At 37.9% G+C, this 21131-nt stretch overlaps 1 protein-coding gene across 1 annotated transcript; it reads left to right on the plus strand.

The window, feature by feature from the left end:
- The first annotated feature begins 1 nt into the window (after position 1).
- Positions 2-19976, plus strand: NSUN2 (NOP2/Sun RNA methyltransferase 2). The gene is made up of 19 exons (XM_057370798.1): positions 2-186; positions 271-428; positions 587-691; positions 800-905; positions 1507-1578; positions 4082-4166; positions 4974-5166; positions 5534-5608; positions 6672-6802; positions 9821-9894; positions 12975-13105; positions 13682-13778; positions 14879-15054; positions 15557-15649; positions 16024-16159; positions 17368-17448; positions 17669-17807; positions 18751-18790; positions 19428-19976. Exons 1-19 carry the CDS (start codon positions 91-93, stop codon positions 19822-19824), a joined length of 2385 nt encoding a protein of 794 aa, XP_057226781.1. The 5' UTR covers positions 2-90; the 3' UTR covers positions 19825-19976.
- The last annotated feature ends 1155 nt before the right edge of the window (positions 19977-21131 follow it).

The following is a 21131-nucleotide window of genomic DNA, read 5'->3' on the forward strand; positions in this document are numbered from 1 at the left end:
GATCGGGAACGGGAGCGGGAGCGGGAGCGGGAGCGGCCGGCCTTCCCTACGGCGGGGCTGGTGGCGCGGCTCGGCCGCCGCCTGGCTGCCATGGGCCGCAGGGCGCGGGACCGCCGGCGGCAGCAACAGCAGCGGCAGGAGCGGCAGGAGCGGCAGGAGCGGGGCGGCGGCGGCGGGGACCAGGCGGTGAGAGCCGGGCCGGGTGAGGTGCAGCGGGGCGGGGAGCGCCGGGGCCGCCGGGCTGACGGCGGCGGTGGCGCTTTTTTTCAGGGCTGGGCTGGCGGCTACCCCGAGATCGTGAAGGAGAACGAGCTGTTCGAGCGGTACTACCGGGAGCTGGGCATCGTGCCCGCCGGAGAGTGGGACGCGTTCATGGCGGCGCTGCGGGAGCCGCTGCCCGCCACGCTGCGCATCACCGGCTACCGCAGGTACGGGCCGGGGGCTCCCGCGGGCCGCGCTCCGCACCGGGCGCTGGCACTGGGGAGGTGTCCTGCCCACGGCTGGGGAGTGGAACTGCACCATCTTTAAAGCCCCTTCCAAACCAAACCATCCTGTGATTCACCATCCGCGTGTCTCTCGCATGCAGCCACGCCAAAGAGATTCTCCATTGCTTGAAGGAAAAGTACTTCCGAGAGCTGCAGGACCTGGAGGTGGATGGCCAAAAAGTCGAGATGCCRCAGTCGCTGAGCTGGTGAGTGACCTGGAAACGAGGTAAAGCATTTTGCATTTCCCGGCATCCATCCTAACTCATAGGTCTCTTTCTTCTGCCTCTGTCCTTTTCCCATCTCTTTTCCCCCAGGTATCCTGAAGAGTTAGCCTGGCACACTAACTTGAGTAGAAAAATCTTGCGGAAGTCCCCACAGCTGGAGAAGTTTCATCAGTTTCTGGTTAGCGAGACRGAATGTGTAAGTTTTGGATCCATCTTGATTTTTTTGTTTTATATTCTGAGCAATGCTTTACTGAAATACATTATGAAAGATGAAGACTGTACCTTTTTTCTCATTGGTTGAGTAGCTCAGAAGAATATGGATTTTGTGTTGCAGTTGGGAGTGATGAATCCCATGGTTCTGTGCATAACTGCAGTCACAAATATTTTTCCTAAACTAATTACATTTCTTTTTTGTTGCTTGGGGATGTTTAAATCAGTCCGTGTAAAATAATTAATTGCTGTTAGAAACCAACTGTTTAAATCTGGTGCATGCATATGCATGACAACACTTAAGTGGTGGATGTTTGTTGCTTGATTGGAGCCATTTCTCTCTTTTGAGCAGAAACTACAGAATTAATACAAATGGAGTAAATACGCTATTATTAGAAATTACTGTTGGGTGAAATACTGTGGGTTTTTTTTTAAATTAAATTCTAACAAAATTTAATCCTAAGTTTATAACAGTGCATTTCTGAATGCTTTATTATTTTACTACGTAGCAATTTAAAAGTTTTATTGCAGAAGAAATTATTGTTTCCTGGAATAAAAAGAAATTTAATCTCTTTTTTCCTTTCAAGGGAAATATCAGTCGTCAGGAGGCTGTTAGTATGATCCCACCTCTGCTGCTTAACGTTAGTCCTCATCATAAGGTAAATCTATAATATAATGTGCACTGAAGTTTTTTTCCTGAAATTAGCTTAATTAAACTACAAATAACAATAGCAGTACCAAGGCTGATACACAGTTTTGTTTTGTGTTATATTTTGTGCTTTCTGCACATCAACAGCAACACTCAACTAATGGTCAATTCACAAATACACTATCAGAAGAACATCTTCTTTTTCAGCTGTATGTAATACCCTGCAAAAACCACTTAGGTTTTAAGTCGTTTCATAGTCTTGGTTTCAAAGTGTAAGTGTGTTTAGCTGCATCTGAATTATGTATTCTTGTTTCAACCTGCTTTTAAGATGATGTTTTTAACTTCCTCTCTCCATCACAGTGTGAAGAGATTTAGTTTTCAAGATGCAAGTGATAGTATTCTCTACCCGGTAGATTTCACTCCTCTGTGCTTTTTGAAGAAGCTGAAAATTTCTACTCTATAAATCTGATAGGCAGAATATTTTGGGTGAGCTGAGACATGTTCGTCCTGGTGACTGGAAACCATGGGGTGCCAGCTTTAGCTAAAGTGTGTAAGGAGCGCTCACGATACTTTCTTGTGGCACATTGTAGGAGTGAGGATATCTGTTAGCAAACTTTCTGTTCTGACTTGTGATGTTTTCATACTCTCTGCTTGTTTGCAGACTGAATCTGTTAGGTGGGCTTACTCTCTTAGTCTGTTAAATTAATGAGCAGTTGTCTTGCTATCTCAAGCAGCTTCATTGTATTTTTCTTTCTTAAATTTTCACACTTCTGGCATATTYTTAAAGACTAGTTTGTACATACTTKTTTTTATATTGACRTTACTTAGCATACATATCTTTTCAACYTGATTTCTTCTACTTTCAACCCAATCCAGTGTATGAAAGCTATGACTATTTTATGTGASACATGGGCTTCTCATCTAAGTGAAYAGTAAATAAAAGTCCTGATGTKTCACAGCTGCATTTTGATTTTTGTCTGGAATTGAACAGGTAGTGGACACATGTGTTTTAATGTAAAACGCAAATTGTGGGAATATTTTTGYTCATGCCTTACATTGTATATGCAAAGTTGCAGTGTACAGGTTTTACATTGAATGTTTAATTTGGGTGAATATTTCAGCATGTTACAGAAATGCGTGTAAGATGTCACAAATTTGCTCATTAATGAGACTAAGAATAGGTTCCTTATCCTCTCTTTTGCCAAAACAGCAAATGTTTAATGATGTAATGATGCCCTGACTCAACATTTAGGATCTTTTACAGTCTTTAGTGCCTTAGTTTCTGAGCTGCTTGTTAGGACAAGAATTGCAGGTTACTTTTTATGCTTAACAAGCATGTTCTGTATGTCATGTCTAACATGCTGATTCCATTTTCCACACGGATCAAATTAATGATTGTCAAACCTTCCTGTAGCTGTGTTCATTTTTAATCTGTTTTTCACAATTTAATTWTCCCCCACCATCAGTTTGCTAGACAGTTTTAGAGCACGTTTAGGCTTGCATATTCTTCATTATCTTTTGCATTATCTGCAAAAGAGAAACCAGTAGCATCACAACTCTTGCATTAAACAGCAGATCTGGTACTGTCTTGCAGGGTGTGTTTCATGATGCATCAACACTGCTGCATGACAGCCCTTCCACATGCTCTCTGAAGCTCCCTGTGTTTCTCTAGGGCTGTCTTCTGGTTTAGTCTTGTTCATGCCAGAAGCTTGCATGAAGATCTGAGCAGTTCATTCCCATCCTTCTTGCTGTTGCACGATTTCAGCTGATTTTTACTGGAGCCAAAGGTCCAGGAGATAGACATATGTTTCTGAAAATCAGTAGCTAGGCAAGAGGAAAGACTGAGCTTCCTTGCTTAAGAGAACAGTGTGAGATGTCAGTTGGTTTGCTGTGAAAGTGACTCTACCAATGACTCACAAGCAAGTTGGTGGTAAACGAAGAGAGAGAAATACACTAGCCTAGGTGCTGGTGTCTCTTCTTCTGTTTAGCTGCCTCAGGGCAGTTCAAACACTTCCCAAGTGCTTCTTCCAAAATAAAGAGACAGGAGAGATACTGATTTTTTTGCATTGAAATGTAAATGTTTTGGTAGGGAGAGCAATTAATTCTTACAAAATCTGTATAAACAACTATCTTAATTTATTAATAGTTTAAAGAAAAGTACTACTAGCTCTTAAACGTAACATTGTCTTTAATATGTGTGTGTGTGTGTATGTAAAGTTCCAGTTAACTTCAGTTGGAATTGGTAAAAGAATCATATCTCAATATCTAATTTCAGGTTCCTTTTTCGAATTTTATTTCAGCTGATGCTTTTGTTCCCTACAAAGCTCTTTTTTTATTTTCGACCCTCAAAGATAAAGCATACAGGAATAGGATTGTACTTTGTTTTTTTGGTGTCCAGAACAATCATAATTCTGCATATTCAGAAATACTTAATTTAAACAAGAACTCAGTCAATTTCTTAAGTACTTAGAAAGTACAAGGCAGGACTATATAAAACTTTTTTATGTTTGTAGATTCTAGATATGTGTGCTGCCCCTGGATCAAAGACTGCACAGCTCATTGAAATGTTGCATGCAGACATGAAAGTTCCTTTTCCCAGTAAGTCTGGAAAATTCTAAAAACTTTTGTGACTTGAAATTTCTGCTTTTTCTTGTAGTAGATTATTTTTGATGTCACAGATGCATGACTGCACTTAACTACATTGAATTCCCAAAGGGGTTGTTGTGAGGTGAAAGGTATGCCACCTTTGATTCAAAACTTCACAGGCCTCCTTTGCTTGAATAAGAGAGATTAATTATCTCCATCTTTACATGTACAGTACATGTGATCAGAGCCTAATTTCTGTATAAATTTCTGTATAAATCAGATTTACTAGATAAATGGTGGCCCATGAGCCTCTGGGGTTTTGAGGTATCCTGCAAACACTGGATTAAGCTGCTTTTAACTTAAAGTAGTTGGATATTTATAGTTTTTTTAAGCTTCAGAATCTTTATTTTTGGTTAGATGCTCACAGAAAATACTCCCCATTGAATCTGTAAAGTTGTAGAGTGGATTCCTTCTGCATTCTACTGAAAATTTGCTGATATAGATATTGTCTTTTGTGACATGACAGCRAGGGCTTTTTCTGTTTCATGGGTTTTACTTTGAAAAGTTGAAGGGCCCTTGGCTGTGTCTTACTGCCACTGGATGGGAGCTAAAACTCTTGAGACTATGACACATCAGTTAACCTTCAACATACTTTAGGTTATTTTAYGATCAGTAAGGGCTCCTCTATTCATAAGCAGTCTTTTAAGTAAAAATCTCTAGTGAAAGGTKTACACAACTTCAGAAGATCAGGTAATAAACGATGTAAAATTATTCAGCTGTTGAATAGTAAAGCATTTTCCCACTCTTTTATGTTCCCAGAGGGTTTTGTAATTGCCAATGATGTTGACAACAAGCGCTGCTATTTGCTGGTTCACCAGGCTAAGAGATTAAACAGTCCATGCATCATGGTGGTGAACCATGATGCCTCCAGCATTCCTAACCTACAAATAGATGTTGATGGAAGAAAAGAGATCCTCCTCTATGACAGGATTTTATGTGATGTCCCCTGCAGGTACGTTGAGTATAAATTTGAATTACGTGGATTTTGCTGCTTTAAGTGCAGTGCTAAGTTTTTTGTATTACTGAATTGTACCTTTTGAGTAGCTTGGTGAGTTAGGATTTCTYGTAACTCCTGCTGTCTTAAGTGTGGGGATATATAATCAGGGTGAATTTTTTCATTCCAAGTGGTCCTTAAATTTGATTGATTAAAGGGCTTAAAACTTTGACCTTATACTCAGGATACTGAAATACAGCGAGGAAACTGTAGGAGATTTAGTTAGAAGTGAGAGAGACTGTTACTTTTGTGCAGCKGTAAATTACATGGGTATGGAATGAGTTTTACACACAAATGATATAAATCTGTTCAACCTCTGTTGCAGTGGAGATGGAACCATGAGAAAAAACATYGATGTGTGGAAGAAGTGGACAACACAAAACAGTTTGCAGCTTCATGGGTAATAATGCATATTACACATCAGCACTTTAATTTTTCTCTTATTTTTCTATATCTTCAACATCTGCATGCATATTCATGTTAATATATGACAAAACAGACTAAGAAGAGTCAGTTTTCTCTCAAATCAAGAACTTGCATGCTATGCAGGGGAAGTGTAGGGTTTCAGATGTGAGGAGTGGAGCATGTGAATCCAAATTGCTTGAATTCTTATGAATATCTGACATTTTAATGTTGGTTGAATTGATTTAGACAGGGTAGCTAATAAAACAGAACAAATCACTTGGTTGGGATTTGTAGCATTTCGGCGTAAAATACTGTTGGAAAATTCAGCAAGTTGTAAAATTTAATAGTGATATTTTAGAGTCTTTAGCATACTAGAGGTCGTATATAAATGGTTTCAGTTACCTGAGATGGATTTTTATAAACTGATGGTGAATGAGTACTTAACCTAGTATGGGCACAAGGTAAAATGTAGTGATTGAAATGAGTTAAAAAAAATCTTAGAACATTTTACTGTGTATTTTTAACAAGCTGGGGATGTCATTGCATTACTGTGACTCAGCTGACCTATGACTTCTTGGCAACTCATTCTTGCAGGTTTCCTTTTAGCTGTGGTTATGCTGGTAGGGTCTAAGCTCATGGCCCAGCACAGTGATGCCTTTCTCAGAAGGCCACTGCTAGTTAAGATATTTTTTCCATAATATTTGTGATAGTCAAATTACTCCTCATTTTAATTGTGAATTTCTGAGAAGAGTCATGTTTTGGGCTGTTATTTTTCTAGTGTTGAGTATTCTTCCCATAAAATTGATGGGGCATTATAGTTGTCCTTCATTAGTGTTAATGTTTGACCTAATAGCTGTTTTAATTTAATGGGTGTCATTGTGAGTGTGTCAGCAGTACAGACTGCACCAAGCTGACTTAGTTAAACACTGCTGTAATTTGTGTACTGCTGACAGCTGTAGAACTCCCAAGTGCTGGCTTAGTCCATGGRCAGTTGTGTGTCTGCAGTAAAGCTTGTTTTGGGTTCCTGAGTGATGGCTACATCAAGAGTGTTCTGTTAGATTGCAGYTGAGGATTGCAACCCGTGGTGTTGAGCAGCTGGCAGAAGGTGGGAGAATGGTGTATTCCACGTGTTCCTTGAATCCCATTGAAAATGAAGCTGTGATTGCATCTCTACTGGAAAAGAGTCAAGGTGAGAATGTGGGCTTAAACAGAGTGGGGAATTCTATTTTTATTTTTTCTTTTTCCTCTCCTTTTTATTTTCCTGTCAGCCCAAAAAAGGGTATATGTATGGTTTTACTAGTGATAGGCTTAGTGTGGGTAATATGCTTCTAGTTTGCAAAAMAATGGATATTATTTGATACCAATAGGATTTCATTAATAAACTTCATAGGGCAAGTTTCTATAGGATTCTTCTTAAATGGACATGAATCAGCTGCAAATATAAAACCTGAGAAGTTGTATTAATGGTACAGAAGACACTTTTACAGATCAGTGGCTTGGTCTGTTATCTGACTCCTTTCACTGGCTGGAGTCCATGTCTGACATTCGTAATTCCTTTGGAAAACTCAGTATGGAGCATTGCTGCTGTGCATTATAGAAATAAAAAGCCTGGAGTGTAGTTAAGCAGTTAGAGCAAGGTTATTGTACACGTGGGAGTGTACAAGGTGGGAGTGACTGTTACCTTTAGCATCCTTTGACCCACATTTTGACATGCTTGGAATTTTAATGTGTTTAAACTCATAGGGTTTTTTTCATTTTTGACTTGCATATGAAGGCTAAGGTAACAAGAGGTGGAAAAATTGAGATGAGTTGGGAAGCTACACTACATCGCTTTGTGATAGTAGGGTTTAGTGTCGGTATATATTGCTTTTTCTGATTTAATAACCAGAAATTTAGAAACGTCTGATTGGAATTGGTGTTAAAAGTTCCATAGACCTTTTTAAGTTGAGCTTTTACAAAGCAGAAGCAGCTGTATTGCTCCTGGAGCTGCACTTGTTCTGGAAGTTGGTAGCTTGTTTTGTGTAATGTTTACTTTGTACCAGTAACTCTTYTGACCCCAAATTATGCATGAAATTTCATTGTCTCAGAGAAAGGACTTTAGCTAAAGTGCTTGCAAGTTGCTTATAAACTGTTGTGCTGTGTGCAGYTTTGGTTACTGCAATATAAGAAAGAYAATAAACTATTGGAGAGCTTCCAAAGGAGGGCAAAGATAGTAAAGGGTCTGCAGGAAAAGCCTGATGAGGAGTGGCTGAGGTCACTTGGTCTGCTCAGCCTGGAGGAGAGGAGACTGAGGGGAGACCTCATTGCAGTTACAACTTCCTCATGAGGGGAAGAGGAAGGGCAGGCACTGATTTCTGCTCTGTGGTGACCAGTGACATGAGCCACAGAAATGGCATAAAGTTGTGTCAGGGGAGGTTTAGGTTGGATATTAGAATAAGGCTCTTCCTCCAGAAGGTGGTTGGGCACTAGAACAGCTCCCCAGGTCATAGCACCAGCCTGACAGAGCTCAAGGAGTGTTTGGTCAATGCTCTCAGGCACATGGTGTGACTCTTGGGGTGCTCTGCACAGGGCCAGAGTTGGACCYGATGGTCTTGGTRGGTCTCTTCCAACTCAACTTGTTYTGCGATTCTGTGAAAGGACATTTTTTTAAAAAAGTAGTTTATTTGATAGGCACAGACATGTTTCCAATAAATTATAGTATGCGTGGCTTCTTGAAGGCCATAGTAAGCCAGCATCAGTTTTAACAAAGACAAGATTGGAAAGCATTAAGAACTAGTTTGGATAGGAGCACAAAAGCAGTAGGATGTGGAGGCCAGCAGTTGCACCACCTGGGKCAAATTCAATACTTTGAGGGAAGGAGCTTGACTGGCTGTGACATTCAGATCTAGTCTCTGCCCAGTGGAGGTATTTCAAGGGTATTTGCTTGGAGGCTATGATGTGTCTCAGCAAGTGAATGCTATCCTTGGAACTTGAGTACAGGGGTGGCTAAAGGAGGTAGTAGTGAAGAGGTAGTGCAGTCATCTGCAAGGGGCACTATACCTCAAGAATAAGTTCAGGTCAGTCCAGAAAGTTTGTTGGTAATTTGTAGCGCAGTGCTACCATGTTGCTTGTGGAGCCAGGTGAGCGWTTGCTTCCCCCTTAGGGCTGAAGGAGTAGGGAGAACGCCTTTTTGTACCATGTAGAAACTACTGGAAATTGTAGTACTTCTGATGGATTCTTTAGTGCCTGATCGGTCTGATGTAGTCTTGACACATCATCTGAAGTCATGCTGTAGGGAGGCAAGAGTATTCAAAGGATGATGCAAAACATCAAGTGTAATCACATTTGAGATGTCACTTTTGAATTTGTTTATGTAGCTCTTTTTCATTTATTTAAATGACTTCCTTAAGCTGTCACTGTAAGAGTAAATGGTTACTCATGTAGAACAGGTTGACAAATTGTCTGCAGCATAAGGAAAAGCCTACCTTGTTAAGTAACTTAAATATTCAGAATCATGGAAAGGGAATGTTAAAAGTTATTCTTCTCTAGGGAGATCACCTATTTAAACAGTAAATTTTTATATCATTCTTTCTTGATTTCAGACAACCAGAAGCTTTTATTCAGTAGATTAAGCTATACTCTGTTGATATTTCTTGTAGTAATTTGACATATTTTAGGCAGATAGCCTTTTGTCGTGTTAGTTTGGTAGTACTTACCTTATTGTTACACAGTTGAGATTTTCCTTTCTATTGAAAAAAATAACAAATTCTCTTTTTTTTTCTCACTGGAATACATTGAGGTTGTAACTCCTTAAGATTAGAATATAGTAGGCATTTCAGAAGGTTTAGTTATACCCCAAAAGTTATTCCCTGAAAAATATTAATCCATGTAGTAAATCCAAATAGTAAGTGATTGCATTGCTTAAAACATAGACATTTAATGATACAAGTTGTAAAGTATTACTCTGCAGCTGCTACAAAAAGTATCTAACTGTTATGTTTTGGTTCATTTACGTGTTGCAGCTCATGCAGTTATTATTAGCARTTCTTCTAACCTTCTTTGTTCGTTTACGTGGTAACTATATAGCATTTTATTTCTTGAAGGTTTTATAAAACAATATTCTTAAAATGGTCTTAAAACTTGAGGGAATACTATTTTTATAGAAGTTAAGTAGCAACACAACTCTCAAATTCTGTTTTCAAAAACATGTATATTCTTGGGATTTCAGGTGCCTTAGAACTTGCTGATGTCTCKTCTGAGTTACCAGGTTTGAAGAGGATGCCAGGAATTACAAAATGGAAGGTACTTAACCTGGTATTTTTGTGAAGTTCTTGCTCTGTGATAGAGTGTTAAAYTAAGGAAATTCTGAAGTGTAACATTTCGCAATATGAGGTTGAGCTGGATTTATGGCACTGATTTGATGTTTAGGGGAGAAGGCTAAGCTGAAAGTCTTTGTGATGATAAGTCACGAAGTTTTCTCTTCTCCCCTTCTCCTGCCTCCAGGTTTCTTTCCTCTGTGTCCTATACTTTCTTGGTAAAATTCCCTTTTCTGATGTCTGTATGTKGCCTGTAGATGGCAACATAATTTCAGCTGCTTTTAATGTTATTCACCCATCTCGGTCTTTGGGTCTTTGGAGTCTGTGAATGTTACATTCTGTAGTTATTCAGCTGGTCCATTTGAATCATTYGGAAGTAAAAGCTGTGAAACTGTTTCTGCAAATAAGCTATAAAACCTGCAGTGATGTGACTAATCCTGGAATATTAATAGAATCCTGTATTTTTTTCCAGGCCTTAAATGATTTCAGTTCTGGAAACAAACTGTTAGGGAGGGGCAAAAAAACCCAAAGCTGCTTCAGCTTCTTGTTAAAAGTATATTCAAGAAGAGTAGAAGGCCATCCTGTTAGTAGGGAAAGAAACTGATTAAATTTTAGTTATGACTGTGTGCCTTTGCAATGCCTTTGGTGGCTCTGTCTTACCATCTCACAGAATACTTATAGTCTTGCAATGTTGGACAGGTTTATGCCTGTGTGCAGGCTAATGAACAAGATGCATGAGATAAAGATTARTTTATGTTCTGCTACTAGAAATCCAGCTTAGAAACTAGCTAGTTCCTTTCTTCTTACAGTTCCAAAAGTTTACACTGTATGTTTGTACCTGAACAATAAATGTAAAATGCATAATTGTGGCTTTGTGATCCTAATTTTCCCTTTTTTTTGGTACTCCATAAAGTCACTATATATATTTATATAATGGTTACTAAGGGTGTATTGATGTACGCTGAAACATCTATTTCTCTGTTCACAGTTGAAATAGAAGTCTCCCAAACAGGTATTTTGAAAATTAATCTGATAAAATGTGTTGAAGGTTTGCCAGACTTTSTTCAGCCCTTATTTGCCGCTACTGYGTTTTTTCAGGCCTCACTGACTAGCATATCTTTGTGGATGTACTTGYTTGCTTTGGTGCTGTTTTTACTTGGTGTAGTGTTTTGTTCCCTCGGTGCAACATTTGTTTTCTGGGAGCTCTGTGACTGATGAAATTGAATAATCCTGAGCATCAGTTGACAGTAAATCTCTAGAAACAGCAAAAACAGAAATAAGGTTTTGTTCAAGGGATGCTTGGAAATGGCATTCAGTACTCCCACCTTAAGCCAGATGATGAGTGAACTCAAATTAATTATTTTAGTCTAGAAGGAAGATACCTCCTCCTTAAGCCAGACGATAAGTGAACTCCAATTAATTATTTTAGTCTAGAAGGAAGACACCTTTTTAGGTTTAGCTTAGTTATYTGCTTCTGCAGCACTACTACTCTTYGTTCTGCCCTGCTAAATGGTCAGTAAAATGTGCAATAGAGAAGAGKTCAGCATGTTCTTTGGTGCTTTTTCATTCTACCAGTCATACCAGCCTACCACTTAAGCTGGTAAACCAAAACTGAACAGCACAGGGCTGTGGGCTGTTAAGGAATTGTTCTGGTAAATCCAAAATAGTTCTAGATTTGATTAGACTTCAGTTATTGATCAYTCCTGTTGTTGGTTTTTCTCAAACTTGAGTCGTGACTTCCAAAGAAGAGCAGTTTAGAGTACAGTCTGTCTTGTCTCCATCTAGCACTATAAAATGTAGCATATTTTGACTTGAAATACTAATTCTGTAAGTACAGTAATTTCTATTTCAGGAGATGTGGAAAGGCACAAGGTGTGATCTGATCRGTGGCTGAGAAGTGCCAGACTTCGTGATGCTGAAATCTGTATTCCAAAGTTCGTAGTGAAATTGTAATCTAGATAAATGCTACATTTCAGTTTCCAGTAGAACACTTAATTAAACTTTCAAGACAATCACAGTGAGATGTGTGAAACCATTTCATCATATTTGCCAGTCCTGAAGTCACCATCACTGCAACTTCTTTATTTTCTTGCCTTAACAGCAAAAATGGGCCTTCATTTCAGTCATTAATTTTATGCATTTGCCCTGTACATCCCTGGTTRGGATCTTTCTTACATCTTAAACATCCAGTACAGAACCAGGCATCTAGAGCTCTGAAGTCAATTTTTCCCTGGTTTATTTTTCACTTTGGTATTCTTTCTTGAGCAATCAGAATGCCTTCCTGTGAGAGTTGTGGCTCTAATCTTCTGCTTGTATCTTAAGAGTCCATCAAAAGCTTTGACCCTTAGCGAGGCTGAGGTGATGTTATGTCTACACAGTKTCTTAGAGTGGATCTATAGATATGTTTTGAGTTCTGAGTAAAAGTACAGACTCTAGAAAATTCATGGGGATATGGTTCTTCAGCAACTCTCTGTGAAAGCATCTCTGTCAGTAACCTGTTTATGCCTGTGTCATGCAGCTTTCTGACTACCAAGATGCTGTGTTTCACTCTTGTGTATTTCTTGTGTAATGAAATTGGGATTCCTCAYTTCTGGTCTTTACTAGACTGCAGTWACTCTTTTCCTTTGTATACTGCTTGRAATCTGCCTGTAGCAGAATGTTTCACAGCCAGTCTCATGGTAAAAAAGAGTAGTGTATCCTCAATCTGATCCCTCACTGATCTTCTTACATGTTTCACCGCTGTCCTTCCACTGGATTTTGGAGGTTCACATGGTTTAGCAGGTTACCAGAGATCTTTGTTGTCGATTCAGCCCCARTCTGCTATTTGACTGCATGCTTTTTGAAGCGTATGAAGTGGAGTGAAGAGCTGCAGCTGGCAAGAATCTCCTACTCTGAAGTGCACACATACAATGCACAAAGAAACAATACACTATAAAGAACTTAATTTTCTATACCAGAAAATAACTTCTCTTTTTGATGTCCGAACCTTGCTTGGCAAGTATTTTAATTAAAGCCTGTAAATAGTGACCTGTATTCTTCACTGTATTTATATTTACCCCTTTGAAGGTGATGTTGAAAGATGGACAGTGGTTKGAAGAGTGGAAAGATGTGCCTTCAAATAGACAAACACAAATACGTCCTACTATGTTTCCAGTGAAAGATGAAGAGAAGCTAAAGGCAATGAATCTGGAGCGCTGGTAAGTTTTCCCAGAGTAGATCTTACRAGGATTTGATGTAACATGTAATGGTTGTGAGCAAATTATAATTAGGTCAGATTAGGAGTKTGTAGGTATGAGTATATTTTCATTGCTTCATATGTGATGGCAGGGCACAATATGTAAATTCAAGTGAATCAGGAGAAATTACTGCAAGTTGCATAAGAGGAGTAAGTACTCACATGAAAAGGTCAAATTCTCTGCACCCAGTAGAGATAAACAGTCAAAATTACTGAAAAAGTATATAAAACTTCAATGTTTTAACAGCTTGACTTACTAAAGGCTTTCCATAGCTGTTCTAAAAATATTGTGTAGAAATGAGTCATGAAAGCTCAGATGTGAATGGTGAAATGAATGTATTGCATTGATGCAAGTAATTTTGCCAGAATGCTCTATTTTAGATCCTGTTTCTAGTTTGATAAATTAGAACTGCACAATCTTATTGGGAATACTTACCTTGCCCTGAAAGTAAATACAAATAGGGGCCTTCTAGTATTTTGAGAGAATCCGAATGCTGTTATGAATATGCTGCAACATTTTTTTTTCTTTTCTCTCTAGTCTTAGGATATTGCCACATCACCAGAACACAGGTGGTTTCTTTGTGGCTGTGTTAATTAAAAAGTCTCCAATGCCATGGAATAAACGTCAGCCTAAGGTAACTGCTTTTAAATTAGCTAAAATGTTAATTACTAATAATGTTTCAGGATTTTTTTAAAGTTAGCTCATAATAGAAAACCTATTATAACTGTTCTGCCTCTGCCCTTCAATTATGGTGCAGTGTGTCAATTAAAAATAAATTCTTAAATCCGTGAAGTACTTAAGAAAAAAAACACTGACAACTTTTAAAATAGGAAAAAAAAAGAAAGGGGATTTTGAAATGATAGTAAAATAACAAGATAAATCTTGACCCTAAAATTAAGGCTTTGAAAGAAGCAGATTATATTGGATAACTAAAGCTGTCACACTTTCTTCAGCTGTGTGTGGTCCCCCTGCTAAAGGCTTTTTTCTGCTGTGTTGTAAGCTAATTCTGATTTCAGTTTATCGTACTCTGTGGCTGGTTGCTCAGGAGTGATTCACTAGCAGATTAGCAGATCAGCAGCACAGGGAATGGATGTAAAACTGTTTGGAGCAGCAGCTTCAGCCATCTGACTAATCCATTTGTTGTCAATTGTCTTTAAAATCCTGTCAACAGGATTTTAAGTTGATGTGATTTATTTGATCTCTTGGATTGTCATGTCTATGAGAAAAACTTGCTGTGTGAATCCCTTTTAGGTGTTAATGTTTATTAGATTTGCTTCATTAGAACAACTTATGAGTAAAATGTGTGTAGTAGGGAAAAAGCATTTATTCAGAAGCAAGCACTCTCCCAAGTAGTTTATGCTGCTGCAAGTTGAACGCCGTAGCACTCTTACAGAAGGTGTGCAGCAGCAGGATCTGTCACTTGGAGTGTTAGAAAAACAGCAGAAACTGTTTTAAAAGAGTCTTCTCTGAGTGTTTGAGCATGATTTTATAGATGGTACAAAAATAGCTTTCTTGGACACCTGGTACAAAACTGTCCAGATCAGTACTAGAGGTAAATGCAATTTATAGTGGTATCTTGATCTAGTAATCAGATTAACTCCCTGAATGGATCTGTTTAAGCTCTTGCATACAAATTGACAAGAATTAAGCATGTACAAAGAGAGGACATAGGTGCCTTCTGTTACAAGTTGGATACTACTTCTGCTTTTTTGAAAATTCTGTAATTTGAAATAGGTTCACCAGAAATTACCACAAAGAACGGGAGATGCTGAGGTGACAGCAGCTAATTCAGGTAATGGTACTGACTGTATTATTGAAGAACCAGCACTTGCTGAAAATGAAGATGCTAAGAAACTGCAAGAATTGCAGAATTCAGACATGGAGCAGGGCAAAAAAGAAGGAGTATGCGGGTAAGGACCACGTCTAASTATTTGTCTTGTGACAGCTTCATAATTGTTGATTGTTCTGCTGTTCTTTTATTAGTTACAACTCGATCAAGAAAAATTAATGAGAATCTATTCAGCTGTCTTGCATTTCCATGTTTTCTGTCTTGTCTGTCTTTCAGCAAGTTTGGAAAATAACCAGTTTTCTTATTATCATTTGTAAAGTCTATTAATATTRTTTTCTCTGTTAAGGAAAAAATTACTTTTAGAAGTTAATGTTTGGAAGGTCTGTATCATCACGCCGTCAGAAATCTCTGTTTACTTGTTTTTGTGAGTTCTGTTTCAAAGCACTGCTTCACTTCCTCATTTTAAGAAGTTAAATTGTGTGTAGTGAAGCACAAAAAGATGCCAGTGTTCTGTTTGGCATACTGTTGCTACTGTAAGCCAAGTGTTGGCTGAATGAACTGAATATACTGATTTTAAAGGAAGAACTTTTAGTGAAATTCACAGTGCAATGTTTTCTTTTTAGACCACCACCATCTAAAAAAATGAAGTTGTTTGGTTTTAAAGAAGACCCTTTTGTGTTTCTCCCTGAAGATGATCCATTGTTCCTTCCTATCCAGTAAGAAAAAAAATGTTTCTGTTTTGGCAGTAAGATTCATATTAGTTCAGGGATATTAGTAGTTCAAATTCAGTTCATCATAAAAGATGGTCTTGGATAAAAGTTTTTGCCTGACTTTGTGCCAGGACCCCCTCTCCTTAACACTTAAATGAAAATAGCCATCTAGAGTTTGCACTGGAAATTTTCCAGTGTGTTTCAGTGTCTATAACAGCTTGTCCTTTCTGAAGTCATGCAGCTTAGAAAGTCTAATCTTTGTGTTCTGAAGCCAAAGTTCTAAGCATTTGCAGAGATAGCTGGAGGAAATGGGCTAACCCATGCATTTTGAGTATGTGATTTTATTGCTCAGTTAATCAAAACAAGTATTATGGTCACAGGAAGTTTTACGCGTTGGACCCATCATTTCCCAAGATGAATTTACTGACTCGAACCCAMGAAGGAAAAAAGAGGCAGCTGTACATGGTTTCTAAGGAGCTAAGGAATGTGCTTCTGAACAATAGTGAGAAGATGAAGGTATGGTTCATAAGCATCATGGATATCTCCTTGAACTTGCCAAGTGTACTGTTTACATAGAGGATTAGCCCTCTGACAGGCTCTTTTTTTTTAAAAAAAAAGTCTGAATTAATGTTTTCCTCTCTGTCCCTTCCGTGTTAGAGAAGAAAAGTTGACTCTGAGAGGTAAATAACAGTCTCTGAGATGAAAATCAGTACATTTTTGGTGGATGAAAGAGAACTTAAAAGTAGAGAGAGGGAATACATAACTGCTCTTTGTGTGCCAGCATTTTAATGTAGTCTTCAGGTAACTTTACAAATTTACATTCATGCTGTTGTATTTATGAGTCCCTTAATCATAGAAGTATTAGAAGCTTTGAAAAGATAATTCAGCTGAATTATTTACTGTCTGTCTTACATAGGTACATTGTTTCAAAGTAATTTTAACAACTAAACATTTTAAAAGGTCATTAAGCTGGATGATAGTGAGATAATAAGTAGTTTYTGTGAATTAGAGGGGAAATTGTTTTTTTTATGATTCCCTTTGGAAAATGTCTTGCAAATGCTAAAGATTTTTCTCGAAAGTATTGTGTCATTCAGGTTGGAATGAGGTCATCTAGTCCAGCTTCCTTCCTACATCAAAGAGAGCTAACTTCAAAGCTAGATCGGATACATTCTGGGGCCTCATCCAGTCAAATCTTGAAAATTTTCGAGGATATTCAGTACATCTATGCAACAAATCTTTAAGATGGATAAATAATTATCCCTTATTCCCCGTGCAGGAAGTGGCTACATAACTGACAAAATTTTAAGAAATTCRTGCATTATATTAGGTAGTGAGACTTTGAGTACCACAAAGGGTGTCCAAATACTAATTACTTGYACATTTTTGGAATCCTGTCCTTCACTGGCTTTCCCAGAATCACACAGAAAATTTTTACTCAAACTAAAATTAAAATTAGATATTAATATTTTGTTGCCCTCATTTTGAGACTTGCACTTCCTTACACTGTTCAGTTTTCAATATGGAAAGGAATAAAAGGCATTTAAAGTTCAGAGAGCGCCACATTTTTGTAGTGGGAGTTCCTTTTTCCGCTGGATGAATTTTCACATTAATTCAGTGTCCAGTGCAAATGAACTTTTAGTCAAAGAGTTGAGAAAAAACAAGTTTGCAGTGGTGATTTAGAATTTAAACTCCCTACTGATGCATTTTGGCTTTGCTGTTTGCAGGTTATTAACACAGGGATAAAAGTCTGGTCTCGCAACAGTGATGGTGAACAGTTTGGATGTGCATTCAGATTAGCACAAGAGGTAATTGCATAGCATTGTGTTTTAAAAGGAGATACTTTGGTTTCATGGACAGTCTGTAGGACAGCTGGCATTATCAGATTAATGGTAACGTAGATTTTCAATATGGTTTAAAATGTTGAAGTTTTTTTCTGGTATTAGGTAAAGTGCATACTGTTTTTACATTTTTCTTTCAGAAAGTAGTGGTTGAATTTGGAAATAATTGTGTTTATTTATTAAACAGGGAATTTATACTCTGTACCCATTCATTCATGCAAGGATTATAAATGTCTGCATAGAAGATGTCAAAATTCTGCTCACCCAGGAAAATCCATTCTTAAGTAAATTTAGCAGTGAAACACAGAAGAAAGTCAAAGAGATGGGTAAGCCTGCTAATTTTGGTGTCACKAAATTATTTTTATACTTTACACAGAAGACTATGAAAATCCTGTAACATAAACCGTGTGCTAAAAATTTTGACTGAATTTATCTTAAATATACTGGTTAGGTAAGTAGGTGTTACTGACAGCCATTGTGCTGCTAGAAATTGTCCTTTCTGATTGTAGCCTTTAAGGTATTTGAACTTTAGAGAACAGAAGAGTTGCCAAACTTACGACTTCTGCAAAGCACTGCTGTGAGGCAGCATTTAAAATATCGGATTAACAAAGATTTTATATAAGCTTCTGATTTTTCTGCCTTTTAGTGCTCCAGCTGAAACTGTTTGTTTGTCATCTGCAATTGTTTGTCATGACCTTATGTATCAAATATAGTTACTCAGATCTGATTTTCTTAAATATGGGRAGCAATGTCTACTTATATTAAACTTTTATTTCCTCTACACTGGATGCTTCAAGAAATGAAAATTGTTTTTCAGCCTTTTGTTACTGTTTTATTTCCAACTCACTGCTGATCCTTGTAGTTCCGTGTTTGATGAGACAAAATGGGAAGAAAAAATTGTTCTGTAGTTTGGGCTGGCATACTCTTATGTACTTTTTAATTAAGTAAAAGTTCCTTGCTAGATTCACGGAGTAAATTAATCCACTGTGTGGGTTTTGTATTTTAATTTGTTTGTTTGGGATTTGGGTGGAGGCAGAGTTGGTTGGCAATTGCTTGTGTAACTATATCAATAATTCGGTTTWAAAAAAAATAAAATCTGTTATTGTCTATAGTTCAGTGTACTGATGTAGRTAACTGCTGACCATGTCATGATCTGTGGATGTCTAAAAACTTGTCTTCTTGAACGTTTTCAGATTACAATCTGGAAATGTTCTTCCTATGACTGTACCAAGTAACATATTTGTTTTGTTTTTGTTCTCTTCCCTGTAGCGATGGGAAGTATAGTTCTGAAGTACGACCCAGACCCTGAGTAAGTAGATGTGTTACTTTCTGTTACACACTTTTAAGACCTGGACAAGAGTTTATTTTCACTAAGCAAAAACAGAAGTAGAGGCATAGAGATAAAGTGGGAGAAACAGTAAGCCACACAGGATACAGAGAATATGACAGGGAAAGAAGCTCTCTTATCTGTGAGTTCTTAAAACAGTTTAACTTTATAAAGGAGAGGTGGTAATTGTGCCAGAGATCCGCAATTCACTGCATGTGATTTATTTGTTTGTGTCCCTGTGAAGTCCAGCATTTGGAATGGAAAAYGTTACTTTTGATTGTTTCTTTTTGTGGACAAAGTAATTTGTGGACAAAAGTCATGAGCAATTTTTAAATGTAAACTTTATCTTGCTGTTCCTTGTATTAGTTTTGAAACCAGAGCCAGAAAATTACTTTGCCTGTTGCAGAAATTTAATAACATTGGGTTTTTTGGTTTTTGGCTTGCTTGCTTGTAGACAAGCAAGTACGTATGTAGATGTTGAAGTTAAGCACAATGTACTTTCATCTGCTGTGAACAGCTACAAAATTCAGTGTTAGAATTGAATTGGTGTATGGCTATAAAATAAAGTTTTGAAGATGAGTTTTCTCATAATTGACTGACCTTAACTGTTTTTTGGTAGAAAACCTCACGATCTTCAGTGTCCAATAGTGCTGTGTGGTTGGCAAGGGAAGACGTCACTCCGTGCCTTTGTGCCCAAGAATGAGAGACTTCATTACCTGAGGATGATGGGAGTTGAAGTGTTTAAAGCAAAGAGGAAAGAGGAGGAATTGGAAAACAAAACTGAGGAAGAAAGACTGGCACAAACAGAGGAAGGAATGGATGTGGAAGACAAAGAACAGGATTTAGTCACAAAAATGGAAGCAGAAATAGGTGAAGAATCTTCCCAGAGTCCTGTGGAAAGCAGTGCTATGGAAATAGAAAATAAAATTGAGGATTTAGATCAATCTAGTAAAGATGCCAACACTCATGTAAACAAGGAAAGCAAAGAGACGGATGCGAGTAATGTGAAAGATTAGGTTCTTTCTGTATTGTTTGGCAGCTTCCATGAGGCTCACATCCAGACTTTTGCTTTTAGCATGAAACTGTATTTTAAATTTTTGATTGGAATGGGATGTTCCTCTTTTAAAGTTACACCTATTTTATATTTTAAATGAAAGTGATAAAGATATTTCTCTTCAAGTGTGTCTTCTTTTTACCACTTTATAAACTCCCTTTTATTGGTGGATTTGTGTGTCTGTTGCTGGCAACAGACCAGGCACCAGTAAAATGTAAAGCCCATATTTTAAATAGAACAATGGTATGTACAAATGCACTGCATGTGTAACTGGTCAAGAATTCCTTCAGAAGAAAAACCTGGGGTTCCATTCAAACCACAGAGATTCTAAAAAACACTTTTCCTGCTATGATTGTTTACCCCACCTACTACCCGATCTGATTATTGTTGAGAACTGCGAGTTCTTTAAAGGATAAGAGAATCAGTGTGAGTATCCATACAAAYGCACATAGAGGATATCTGACTGGCAACCTGGTTAATGGTTATTCAAAATAAAACCATGTACAGCATCCTGGAAAACAAATGCAGAATGCATTTTACCAGAGACTGATGTCTGAGGTTCTTCAGAGTGATTGCTTGACAGACCCAGCTAGTAAATATTGTTAACCAGATCGTCAGGTGTGCTGAGTGTGCCTCAAACTCCTATCTTGAAATGTGCCTGGGAAGAATCTGTGACTGTCACTCAAATCTGCTGTGGTCATCTGTTCCTCTGTCAGTTCTTCAAGTGGGAGTCATCTCTAATTAATTTGCAAGATAACTTGTTTTTAGCTGAAATAATAGTTTAAAAAAAAGCATGGTGATATAGATGCTGTTGTATAGTAGATGTTTAAGAGGTTATTTAGGTCTAAATGGGTAATTTATTTAATCTGACTTAAAAAAGGTGGCTACCTCAAAAACTTATAAATTCTGTCCTTTGTGGCTTAGTTTCAGCAGTACCCTTTACTTCTGTCAAGTTGGTCTGAGAGGAAAAGTGACCAGCAGTACAAGGTATTGTCCTTCTCCAGGGCTATAGTGATGCAAGTATTTGTTATGCCTGTCAGGTGGAATTTTACCATTTGTATTTTTATTGATGAAGTCTTATGAGGCTTGGATCCATTTGCTGTTCCTTGATAAAACAGACTTTTTGATGTCTGCCCTTGAACTACTTCATCAAAGGGAGAATTCTTGAGGGACAGACATAAAAGTGAAATAATGCCATGTCCTCTGATGAGATATTAGTCTCATGCAGTGAGGAACCATTGACAGGACTCATTTTCCTCTCGAGAGTCC

Source organism: Malurus melanocephalus, unplaced genomic scaffold (genome assembly GCF_030028575.1).
Source record: "Malurus melanocephalus ecotype Western Australia unplaced genomic scaffold, MMel_1.1 scaffold_133, whole genome shotgun sequence".
In the NCBI taxonomy this organism is placed as follows: domain Eukaryota; kingdom Metazoa; phylum Chordata; class Aves; order Passeriformes; family Maluridae; genus Malurus; species Malurus melanocephalus.